This window comes from Peromyscus eremicus, chromosome 9, assembly GCF_949786415.1.
Source record: "Peromyscus eremicus chromosome 9, PerEre_H2_v1, whole genome shotgun sequence".
NCBI lineage: Eukaryota > Metazoa > Chordata > Mammalia > Rodentia > Cricetidae > Peromyscus > Peromyscus eremicus.
This window is the reverse complement of record NC_081425.1, coordinates 98825057-98837673: the sequence shown is the minus strand read 5'-3', so window position 1 is coordinate 98837673 and position 12617 is coordinate 98825057. Positions and strand designations below refer to the sequence as shown.

The window sequence follows — 12617 nt, the reverse complement described above, 5'->3', positions numbered from 1 at the left end:
TCACTGATTGGTCATTGGCTAGGCAGGAAGTATAGGTGGGACAAAGAGAAGAATTCTGGGAAGTGGAAGGCTGAGAGAGAGACACTGCCAGCCGCCATGATGACAAACAGCATAAGAAGATGCCGGTAAGCCACGAGCCATGTGGCAAGGTATAGATGAATGGAAATGGATTAATTTAAGCTGTAAGAACAGTTAGCAAGAAGCCTGCCATGGCCATACAGTTTGTAACCAATATAAGTCTCTGTGTTTACTTGGTTGGGTCTGAATGGCTGTGGGACTGGCGGGTGAGAGAGATTTGTCCTGAGGTGGGCCAGGCAGGAAAACTCAAGCAACACTGATCCATGATGAGAAGGTGTAGCAGTGAAGGAAAGGGATGCTGGTCAGTGGGGACTGATGTTGATGAGATGGGCACCCCTTGAATGACCATGCCTCCTTCCATGTTGCTGGCACACAATATCAAACCTGTCTCATACACTGATGTGGGGAGAACGGCTGCTGTTCACTCTCTGGGTGCACAGTGAGTAAAGAGAGGACACAGCTACTCGCCAGGGTGTTCTTAGGACTGACAGTGGTTACTCATACAGGATATTTCCCTTCATTGTGGTCAGGTAGACAAAGGGTGCCTGAAGCAGTACATGAACCCTAAAAGCCACAATCCTGTCACAGAGAGGACCTAGCTAGCCTATACCTGGGGTATAGTGAGTATCCAAAAGTGTTAGCTCTCTTCCGCTGTCCACCAAATATAGCTCCCCGTGAAGGAACACACAAGAAGCAAGAATGCCTTGTAGACTGAGGGTGGCTTCAAACACAAGTTTGGCACCACTTAGGGACAACTCATGGAGAAAAGGAATCGGATATTTTGACGGCTTAGATCAGCTGCCACTGTGACACGGGTATGGTCCACCTTTAATCCTTCAGTGCAAAAGGAGGGGATTTACAGTAGCTTTCTGCAGTTGACTCTGAGTCAATGCTGTGCCCCTAGCAAAACAGGTGTGACCTTTGCCCTGTGCTTGCCCAGACACTGGTGCCTCCTTATGTCCTCATGTCACAGCCAAATACATTCACTCTCCTCAAAAGAATCAGCTAACACTAAGCTTGAGAAACCAGTACTGAATTTTCTTTGGAAGCAACTGAGAGTTCAGAGAGGAGCTGGAGAAGCAGGAGGCACTAGCTTCCTCAGGCCGGGAGCTCACAGACAGCGATGAAGGAAGACTGGCAGGAAACATCATTCCAGATGCCACTCTCTAACATAATGACACAGTCCTCCCCCGAGCCGTAGTCATTGGGCTCATTCTGTTTCCAGTTGCTGTAGGTGAGTTTCCCCCCTGTCACGTACATGAATTGGCCTTCAGTCACCTCGTCTGTGATGCCTATGTAGGCGTTGCCTTTGGCCACTTCTTGGATGGCCTTGTTCTCCTCAGCATTCCTGGGAATAGCCACAGTGCCTCGGAACCCGGCACACAGAGCCTTCACTTTGGAAAAGGGCATAGTTTCACGGTTGGTCACGAAGAGCTTCTTCCCAGACTTTTTGCCCATTGAGAAGGCGAGCACTGAAATCAGAGTAGATGAGGCTTACTCAGTGTGGGGCCCAGGCAGGACCTGTTGAAAAGGTCCTCTGAGAATTCAGGACTCAAAAAAGAAGTCTCAGGTCCAATGACACTAGGCCAGAACCTAAGAAGAAGGTTGACCAGGAACAGCTACAGAGCCAGGGAAGGAGTCCACAACGCTCTATAACAGCCCGACCCTCCTGGGACAGCCCACCGTTGACACCAACGTCAAAGCCTGCAGCAGCACAGGTGAACACAGGGTGGCACATGTGGGCTCCACCACCCCATTTGGGCACCAGAATAAGAGAAAGGTATAACTACCAAGTAAAAACAGTGGTTGGGGAGCAAACTGCAAAGATGTTGGAGAAAACAGACATCCACCCTGCCCTTCCTTGCTGCTGTCTGTGAGCTGTATGATATGGAGTGAGTTGTTATACTTCCTGAAGTATAATAGCTTTTAAAAATAGTATTCTCTCTCTCTCTCTCTCTCTCTCTCTCTCTCTCTCTCTCTCTCTCTCTCTCTCTCTCTCTCGTGTGTGTGTGTGTGTGTGTGTGTGTGTGTGTGTGTGTGCATGCCACAGTGCTCATATGAAGGTCAAAGGACAACCTTTGGGAGTTGGTTCTCTTCTCCCACACCAGGTTTTGGGGATTGAATTCAAATCACCAGGCTTGTGTGGCACGTGCTTCTACCCACTGAGCAATCTCCCCGGTCCCAAGACAAGTATAATGCCATAACCAGAGTTGGTAAAGAAATTGAATGGAATATTACAAGAAAGAGCCATGCCTGCACAGACCTGTGGTAAAGTAAGTGTTCAGAAGTATGACATCTGTCACTCTCCTCCCCAACTCTAGATCCCTCTGTAGGAAAACTTGAGTGTGAGAACACTGGGGGGATGAGGGAAAACTTACACTTCTTGGTGTGCTCCAGTTCTGATTTCAGGGTCCTCATCTCTGCCTCCAAATTCAGCAGCTTTGCTTCAATGGCTACAAGAACATCAGGAAAAGGTTACTTAGTGACGAGACTGTAACCTGGAAACTAAGACACTGGTGGGGTCTTAAAAGCTCACAGCCTGGAAAGAAAACTCAGCAGGCAAAGTGACTGCCATGGAAATACAAGGACCTATTTGATTCCCAGAACCTACATAAGAGCTAGACATGTAATCCCAGTGCTGGATGAGCACAGGCAGGTACAGAGAGGTGGATCTCTGGGGCTTGCTGTGCAGCTAGCCTAGCCTACTTGTTAGGTTCCAGGCCTGTGAGAAGACCTTGCCTCAAAAAAAATAAAAATAAAAATAAAAATGAGAGAGAGAAAAAGAGAAAGAGAGAGAGAGAGGAGAGAGAGAGAGAGAGAGAGAGAGAGAGAGAGAGAGAGAGAGAAAGAGAAAGAGAAAGAAGAAAAGAAACAGAAAGGAAGAATTCTATCTTAAGAACAATACCTGAATTTGAGCTCTGGATTACACACACACACACACACACACACACACACACGTATACTTCTCACGTGTACTTGCACACACATGAATATGTGTGTATGTACACAAATGCTAAGGCTCACTAAAAAGTAAGCTTATGAAAGCTAAAGAAAAAACAGTATTGCTGCTTTTCCAGGTGTAAGTTAGTTGCCCTAATGACCTGTTAATGTAGCTCTACTCTCTCTTTTTTTGTTGTTTTTTTTTGTTTTTTTGTTTGTTTGTTTGTTTGTTTTTTGAGACAGGGTTTCTCTGTGTAGTTTTGGTGCAAGTCCTGGAACTCACTCTGTAGACCAGGCTGGCCTCGAACTCACAGAGATCCACCTGCCTCTGCCTCCCGAGTGCTGGGATTAAAGGCGTGAGCCACCACTGCCCAGCTTCCTCCTTTTTTTTAAATGGAGTGTATTTTTTAAATTAGTTGTAAGATACTAATTTCTAAAAAGCGGTCATTAGTCTGTGATTTTTTTTGTGATTCTTTCTCACTTCTCACTACTGATAAATTCTCTCTCTGTTGTTTATATGTATGTGTTCATGTGTAGATGCACGTGTGTGTTGGTATGTATATGTATATTTGTAGAGGCCAGAGATCAACCCAGGGTGTCGTTCCTCAGGAGCCATCTTTCTTGGAGACAAGCTCTCTAGTTGGTCTGTAGTATGCCGAGTAGGCTAGACTACCTGGTCAGAAAGCCCCAGGGATGCATCTATCTCTGCCTCCCCAGCACTGGGATTACCAATGTGTGCCACGATGAGTGAGTTATTTTGTTGTTTTGTTTTTAATGTGGGTGCTGGGGGCTGAATTTATGTTCTCATGCTTGTGCATCCAGCATTTTACCAACTGTGGCATCTCCCTAGCCTTCAGGTAAACTCTTTAATATGTTTAATTCTTGTGACAGACTGATGGACAAATATTAACAGAGGGCTGTCAGTTTTTTTTGTCTTTACCAAATTGCTCTGGTTGACTCTGAAGCAGTTGCTGTGGCATTCCCAATTACTCAGGGGATCAATGAGACAGACCACTTCCATGCAACTCTTCTGACAGTAGACATGGGGGAGGGGCACATTTCCTCCCACATAGCCTACAGAACACATCGGACTTTCATCTGAGAAAAAGCTAACCCAATGTCCCAAGGAGAAGTGATGAAGGAATGACCCTGGAGGGTACTTGGTACCAATGAGAATTTCTGCAGGACCCAAGCGACACTGAATGAGGAAGCAGCATTGAGCATCTCCTGGTGAGGCATCAGGAACAGAAGCACCTCCCACATCACCTTCTGCTCCTAGACCCCTACCAAGCTAGTCACGCTGGAGTATTCTCCTACCTGCACTGTGTCCAGGATCCCCTTTTTGGCCTTTTGGTCCTGAAATTCCAGGAGCTCCTACATTTCCTGGAGGCCCCACTTTCCCTGGAGGGCCCTGCAAGCCCCTGAGCCCTTGACCTGTTGGGAGATAAAGGTAGCATGACCTGGTGACTGTTACTCATTCTCTTTCCTCAGATGTTCGACGCTTGATTCATATCAACTCCAGGAAATGGACAGAGAGCTAGTTATTGGTTACTCAGAGTAGACAGATCCTCCTGCCTCCCAGGAAGACAACGCCTCCTCACAGACTCACATATGAAAGTGTGAGACTCAAGAGAACTTTTAAACTGTTGATTGGGAGTCAGTCATACTGTAAAGAGATCATTATAAAGAGAAGAACACTTGTCACAATAAAAGCCAAGTCTCCCCAAGTCTCTGAGCTTCATCCCTGGGGACACAGAACAAGCCCCCACAGGAAGTAAAAGTGTAGAAAGCCGGTGTACAATGTTTCATACCTGGTTCTCCCTTCTCCCCTTTGGGTCCATCTCTCCCATCTCTGCCACAGGCTATTACAGAGCAAGACTTCTGGGCATCCTCACAGGTTTGTGACTTTGATGAGGCCATGACCACCACACACAGGAGAAGGACAGGGAGCGATGGAAGCTGGAGCATGATCCTTACCTGAGAGGGGAGAAAGTCAATGAGATGAACATTTGGTTCACGGCGCTTGTTCGTAGTTATGGCACCCTGCACCCTGGGCTGAGGACAGCAGATATAAGATATATCATATCCTCTGGCTCTGATCTACTGAAGGTAGATCACACCTGAGGCTACTGAAGCAAAAGTATAAGTCAGGTCAGGATTAAAACCAAGAAAGATGCAAGAGGAAGGGGGCTTGTTCTCCCAATAGGCCAGAGTCCCTGTGTTGAGGAGAGGCACACTTCACCCTGAGGCTCTATAGATCAAAAGTTATAAACCAGCCATGCTTGTGGTGGGCTGGCAGAAATGAAGAATGCCCAGCACCCAAGAGACCCCAGATCTATGTTTCTTGTCTCCCCTTCTATTTCACAGGAAGCCCAGTCCCCCACTTTTCCCCTTCCCTATGGTCCTCAAACTAGACTGCAGAGAAGGTACCTAAGGGCCCAGAATGTCTGTTTCTCAGCCAGATGTCATTTATATTTAAATTAAAAATGCCTACTTTACATGCTTAGACCTCACCCACTCTCAAATGTGTGGTTATTTTCCCAACATCTCATTGGCATCATGTACAAAGTCTCTGTTTTGTGACAAGCATTTGCTGGAGATGGACCACGCTCAAACTGGAGCCTTCTCCAGTCATGGATCCCTTACACAGGAGACTTGACTTGCTTGAGATCCCACCAGAAGGCCATTTCTGCTAGGGGAAGCTCAGGCTCCTACAATGCCTACTCACACAGGCCTGGAGAGTGCCCCGACGTGATTCTCCCAGCAGAACTCTCTGTGCTGTCCAGGTCCTGCTCTGAGCCACTGGCCTCTCAGGGCTGTTCCTCTGTTTTGTCCCAGCCTCTAATCCCAGTGTCCTGGCTGAACAACTATGGCACCTGCCCTTGCTTAACCTGCTCTGTCGCTTCCCTCAACTTTTGCATTTTCCAATACACAGCAAGAGGTGACCAGTGTGAAGACATCTCCCATGATCACATCCTCCTCCATCTTTCCCCTTTCTAGATTTTGTACTTATTTTTAAAAGTCCTTTAATCACACTGGAGACCCCCTGTGGTCACATGTGGATTTTACACGTGGGTTGTACACATGGTGCCACCACCCCTCTTTTCTCTTCTATTGTTCCTTTAGGAAAGGATTGTCCTTTAGTTTGCATATGGTCATGGAGATCTAGGAAGGGCACAGAGAGCCCAGACCAGAGAGAGATATGGGCCTGTTGACCCCACTAGACTCTTGTCTGGACCTTACAAGGTTCAAGCTGAGAGGCCAGACTCCAAACCCAGGGCCACACCACCTTCATCCTGAAATGACTTACCAGCGGTTTCTTTAGAGCGAAGGGGTAGCAGAAGGGAAACTTACTCTCCAGTCCAACTTCTGGAAGCTGCCTCCTCAGTGCTAAGGCCTGTTAGCTTGGTGACCAGGGACTAAGCTGGACTAGCCTTCAACCCCAGATTAATGAGCAACTATCCTTGGAGATGTTGTAACTGGTTAGCTGTCCAGAGCTGCTGCTGCTAGTATCTCAGTTCAGTGCTGTGTAGCTATCTGTCTTAATACTCTAAAATCTTCCTACCACTGTGCTCCCTCCCAGATCTCCATCCATACAGCTGAGACACTCTGATCCTCTAGAACCATGGGCTCTTGACATGGATTCATCAAGATATTCTTTCCGTAAGAAACACTCATAAACATACTAGACAAACATTCTCAGTCAGGTGCACACAGGTATGGATGGGTATGCACAGGAGCCCAAACTCTTGTCAGTTGCTGTGACTAGTTTACCCCTCTGTTTATTCTTCAGTTATTGTAGGACTAGATGAGGTCCTGAGTCACCTCCCTTCTCCTGCTTCATTCAGAACATGTATTAAATGTCTCCTTCAGGCATGTTCCAGACCTAGGCACAAGAGGAAAGGAATAAGGTTTTTAAAGATTTATTTTTACTTTTACAAAGTATGGATTCTTTGCCTGCATGTATGTGTATGCACCTGTGCATGACTGGTCCTGGGGAGGCCAGGAGAGGGCGTCAGATAACTTGAAAGTGGAGTTACAGACAATTGTGAGCTACTGCATGGGCACTAGAAACCAGACCTAAGTCCTCTGCAGGAGCAGCAAGTAAGCCATCTCTCCAACCACATGAGAAGAAATGTGTGTAGATAACGAAGCCAAAGCTGAATGTGGCCAGCAACACAGCTGTCCACTCTGCCCAGGCATTCCTTCTATCTTTAAGTGTTGGTTGCTATTTGGATTTCAGCTGAGATAGCTCAGGATAAGGGGTTTTCCTAACCACTCAATTTTAAGTAGCTTCTATGTTGATAAATTTTTATTCTCCGATTTAATTGTATGCCTATTATTTGTCCATATGTGAAATTGTTTTTTCGGTTGCCTATTTATTGACCACCCCATATCTCTGTTGTTGTTGTTATTGCTATTTGTTTGTTTGCTTATTTGTTTTTGAGACAAGGTCTCTATATAGTCCTGGCTATACTGGAGTTTACTGTGCAGATCAGGCTTGCCTTGAACTCTCTGAGATCATCTTCTCTCTGCCTGCCCAGTGCCTCTTAAATGATCATGAATGAATTGGAGTTTCGTTCTCTGGATGCTGTGTTCCTCAGAAGGAAGGACCAACCTCTCCCTGAGGCATGGGGCAGAAGGCAAACATTGTTACAGCACTGTAGATGGTGTTAAGGTTATAAGCACCACCTTTAATGTTCGTTTTTATTTTAAATAAGCTAAGACATTGGGGAGTAGGATGACTTGATTCCCTACTTGGCAGACCTTCCCCTCCTGAGGTTGTTCCCTGAGCCAAGGACTATAAGACAAATGCCCAGAAGAACTTCCATGACACCAGCTTCTTTGAACACTATACTTGGGCAAGTGACATTGCAACCACAGCTGACTGCTGCTGAACCACAGCTCTGGCTCTCAAGGCATGGTCTACGGCTGCTTCAAATAGCTTACAGTGGCCCTTTTTGCTATAAGTCTTGGTGATACCCTATAACCAATTCTACTCAGGCTAGATGGGGACCCCTTTCCATGATGACCCAGGAGAAGGCCTGTGCTAATGCAAATAGTCTTTCATTTATATTAAGGACCATTGTGTTGGAATAAATGTAACCCCTTATCTGTATGAGGGATTGTGCTGATTGCTGCAAACCACATGCTTCATATATGTGAAGAACTGTTGTTGTGGTCTGGAGAGATGGCTCAGTGGTTAAGAGCACTGGCTGCTCTTCCACGGGTCCTGAGTTCAATTCCCAGCAACTACATAGTAGGTCCCAACCATCTGTAATGAGATCTGATGCCCTCTTCTGTTATGCATGAAGACAGGTCACTCATATACATAAAATAAATAAATATTTTTATTTATTTATTTATTTATTTATTTATTTATTTATTTGGTTTTTCGAGACAGGGTTTCTCTGTGTAGCTTTGCGCCTTTTCCTGGAACTCGCTTTAGAGACCAGGCTGGCCTCGAACTCACAGAGATCCGCTTGGCTCTGCCTCCCGAGTGCTGGGATTAAAGGTGTGCGCCACCACCGCCCGGCAAATATTTTTTTTAAAAAAAAGAACTGCTGTGTTGGTACAAACACACCATTTTGACCATTTAAGCCCGATGTGGGAACCAACTGGAAAGCACTCTCCTTCATTGCTTCCCCAATAAAGGCTTTAATCCAATGTTCTTTTCTTGCCTACTCTTCATTTTTGTCATGCATTACTACAGTGTGCTGAGCTGGGAACACAAAAGCTGAAGGTGAGGATGAGGATGAAGGAAGCAGCAGCTGCCAACATTGGCAGCAACGCTGTGCTAGCAGCAAGAGTGATGACAGGCAACAGAAGCCATCCAGAGAGGGGCTAGGGCAGAGAGGACTGGGAGCAGAGACAACCAGGTCTGGGAAGAGCTGCAGATGAGCAGCTGGAGGCCCTGGTCATTGGGAGGGTATCAATGAATGACTAAGCCTTCATGGCCAAGGGTCTCAGACACTCTAGATCTAAGAACTGTAACACCAGCTGCTGTCAAGGGCTCAGGGTCCTGATGTACTAGGCCTGTATGTTGTTATAGGGCCTGTATGAGCACTGTAATATGAAAAGATCCAACCTACTGCTGCCTGCTGCTACCTGCTGTAGCCACTCAATGCTGCTAGAAGCCATGAATTGACAATAGCCGGTAAGTGCTGGGGCCCTGATGGTTAAAACCCAGATCAATAAGCCTCCCATCTAAGTGCCCACTAAGTCTCTTGCTTCTACAGCCTATAGTAACAGGCTCCTGCCCTTCAGGGTTTGGAGTCATAAGGCTCTAGTCTGCCAATCTATATGCTAGTTCTTAAGTACTAAGGACTGAGAATTGTCAGCACTGAAAGGGCTTTATCCTGTCTGCCCACAGTTCCCACCCAGGTGGAATAAGAGGACCCCAGCCAGCTTATTGGTAACCTGCTTACCTGACAAAGTGCCCCCTAACTGTCAATGCTCAAGAAAGATCTGTGAAACAGATGAACCCTCAGCAGCATGTCTTTGGATCAGCCCTTGTGGCTTCACTTGCAGAGCTGACATCTGGGCTCACTTCACCAGTGTTGATACTTCTTTTGGGCAGGAATTACATACAGTTCACTTGTTGTCCCCAGAGTATAACCCAGGCCTGGGCACCTAAGAAGGACCCAGTAAGGAAAAAAGCTTGGCAGCTAACAGACTAGGCCGAGGCTCCTTAAGCTTGGGTTTCTAGAGTATCCAGTGCTTGCAGTCAGAGGCTGATCAGGTGGCCTGAGCCCCTGACATAACCTTTCATGCCTTACTTTTTTCCAAGTTCACAGACACTCATTGAAATCTTTTATCTTACCAAACAACCTGAGAGGTTTGTTTTCCCCAGAACAGAGTGGGCCCAGGTTACTTCCCATGACTCTATGGTTGGTATTTTGGCTACTCAAGGGCCATCAGTCCATGTTTACTCAAGACATCACCATGTCCCCTCTCTAATCCTATTAGAAGGAGCCTGCCAGGTATCTAGAAGGGCCTCCATTGTTAAGAAGACACCTTTCAGGGCTGTGTGGTTTGTTTTTTTTTTTTTTTACTGTTGGTACAACTTCTGGGCCCATAGGCTGAGAAAGCAACTGGCATTTACTGAATACAGCAAGTGAGATTGCTCCCAAAAGTGACGGTTTAAAACTTAAAGGTTTACATAAAACCCCACTCTAAATACACTACAGACTCAGAACAAGGTGGTTGAAGTGGGAGAGAGAAGAGTATCATGAGCAAAGAAACAGTAAGAAGAAGATCTTGGTCTGGCCTGGTGTAGTAGCACATGCTCGAGACCATTGTGCTTAGGAGACTGAGATAGGAGGCCATCCTGGCCTATATAGAGAGTTTCCAGCCTGCCTTGGTTACATACTAAGACTCAAAACAAAGGAGAGAAAAAGGAAAAATGACTATATCAATGAAAAAATAAGAAATACTAATTAAAATATAAATTGTTTATGTAAATAAATAGTTGGCAGACATGACAACGGTAATTTGAATTCTCATTTTCATACTTTTGTTTCTTTCTTATTATAGAATTTTATGTCCATGTTCTTTGCTAAAGTACATTACAAAGAGGTCTACTTGAGCCCCAAAAGTAAACATTCAGCCCTTTTGGTGTTTGACTTGGCTTTATGACTTACCAAGTTGGAAGGAAGTAGCAGCATCAAGGGTGCTCATAATAGGAGGCCAATTATGTTTCTTTCCCAGCCTTAGAAAGAATATGTTGGTGGTGGCCACTACTAGCAGGGTAATTGCATGAACAGAATAAATGCAAACTCACCTAGACATCCTGGGCCTAGCCTATGCAGTTGAATCCAGACAAGGTCAACCAATATTTTTAAAGCTCAACACATGGAAAAAAAAAAAAACAGTATAAGAAAGAAAAATGAGTGCTGTTGTGAGCATCTGAAATGGTGACTTCTTTTATCGACTAATTGACACATTACCAATGACTATAGAAACAGTATAATAAATAGACAAGTCAAGAAAGAAATGGAATATTAAACTGATATAAGTACAATTGACAATACAAATTTATGTTATGTTCAATGGACTTTATAGCAATTTGGAAATCATATAAAATTTATATTAGAAGTCAATTTAAAATTATTTAAGTTAGCCTAAGGAATGTTAGAATAACTGATATGTTTTTAATCATAAAGTATTGAAATAGACATAAAAGTCACTATCTTACCTATCAAGAAGTACAGTTTTTAAGATGAGTTTTATCAAATCTTTAGAGTTTATTTTCTCTTGTGTAAATGATTAGAATTAAATTTTTAAAAAACTGACCATATTTGCCAGAAGACCAGGTAGGCCAGTCACCCATGGACCATCCCCCACTCTCTCCATTTCCTTGGACAGACTCCTTGTGCCCAACCACAGGCTTTGCCTGCCAGAAAACCAGCCCCCAACTCTGGCAAACATTCCTTGCCCAAATACAGGTCATGCTGCCCATCCAAGGACCTCCTCCACACTCACTCAATGCCCCATTCCAACAATGTCCCCAATCCCCACCCCCTCCCCATTGCCCTATCTCAGCCCTCAACTCAGGCAGAGACTCCCTTCTGGATCAGAGGCCACACCAGCTACCCGAACTCCACGTAAGCCAAGTAGATTTACTCCACTCTACTGATATCCCCCAAACACTATCACCAATAACCCCCTCATCTCCTTGTTACCATATACCAGCCCCCAACTCAGGCTGAGAATCCCTGCTGGATCAGAAGCCACTCAGGCTGCCAGAAGTCTAGCCCTGACCTCAGGCAAAGAAACTTCAGGCCTACAAGAAACTACACCAGCCACTGGAAGTCCAGCCTCCAACTCAGATAGAGACTGCCTGATCAAGCACCGGACACACAGGCCAAAAGACCAGAGAGGAAACAGAAGGCAACAAAGCCATCCAACAAAGAAAAACCCAGGAATTGGCACCTAAACCTATAATCACACAAAACTCAGATACCTAGACACTAACATAAGAAAACAATCAACATCCAGGACAATATCTCACCATCAGAGCCTAGCTATCCTTCTACAGCAAACCCTGAATATTCCAAAACAGCTGAAGCACATGAAAAATACCTTAAATCCAAGTTTATAAGGATGATAGAGGTCCTTCAGGAAGAAGTGAATACATTAAAGAAATTAAGGAAAATACAAAGAAAAAACGAAGGAAATGAATAAATCCCTTAAAGAACGCCAAGAGAAAAAAAAAACATAAAATTGAAGGAAATGAATATAAGTGCTTAATACCTGAAAATGGAAATAAAAGCAATAAAGAAAACACAAGCAAAGAATACTGGAAATGGAAAATCTAGGAAAGTGAACAGGAACTACTCACCAATAGAATACAAGAGGTGGAAGGGAGAAACTCAGGCGCTGATGATATGATAGAAGAAATAGATATAACAGTCAAAGAAAATGTTAAATCTAAAAAATTCCTGACACAAAACATCCGGGAAATCTGGGGCACTATGAAAAGACTAAACCTAAGAATAATAGGCATAGAAAAAGGAGAAGAATCCCAGATCAAAGGCCCAGAAAATATATTCAACAAAATTATAGAAGAAAATATTCCCAACCTAAAGAAGAACATG

The 12617-nt window shown here is 44.8% G+C and overlaps 1 protein-coding gene across 1 annotated transcript; it reads right to left on the bottom strand.

Annotated features, from left to right (window-relative positions):
- Positions 1–1176: 1176 nt before the first annotated feature.
- LOC131920163 (mannose-binding protein A-like) lies at positions 1177–5068 on the bottom strand. The gene is made up of 4 exons (XM_059274566.1): positions 4830–5068; positions 4336–4452; positions 2457–2531; positions 1177–1550 (listed from the first exon to the last, which is right to left on the bottom strand). The coding sequence occupies exons 1-4, from the start codon at positions 4984–4986 to the stop codon at positions 1177–1179; spliced, it is 723 nt and encodes a 240-aa protein (XP_059130549.1). The 5' UTR covers positions 4987–5068.
- Between the last annotated feature and the right edge of the window lie 7549 nt (positions 5069–12617).

Coding starts and splice junctions, on each gene's coding strand:
- LOC131920163 (XM_059274566.1), bottom strand. CDS start 4,986: ATGCTCCAGCTTCCATCGCTCCCTGTCCTTCTCCTGTGTGTGGTGGTC. Junction 4,453..4,829: donor AGGGGAGAAGGGAGAACCAG/GTATGAAACATT, acceptor ATCTCCCAACAG/GTCAAGGGCTCAGGGGCTTG. Junction 1,551..2,456: donor ACTGGAGCACACCAAGAAGT/GTAAGTTTTCCC, acceptor CTCTGATTTCAG/TGCTCGCCTTCTCAATGGGC.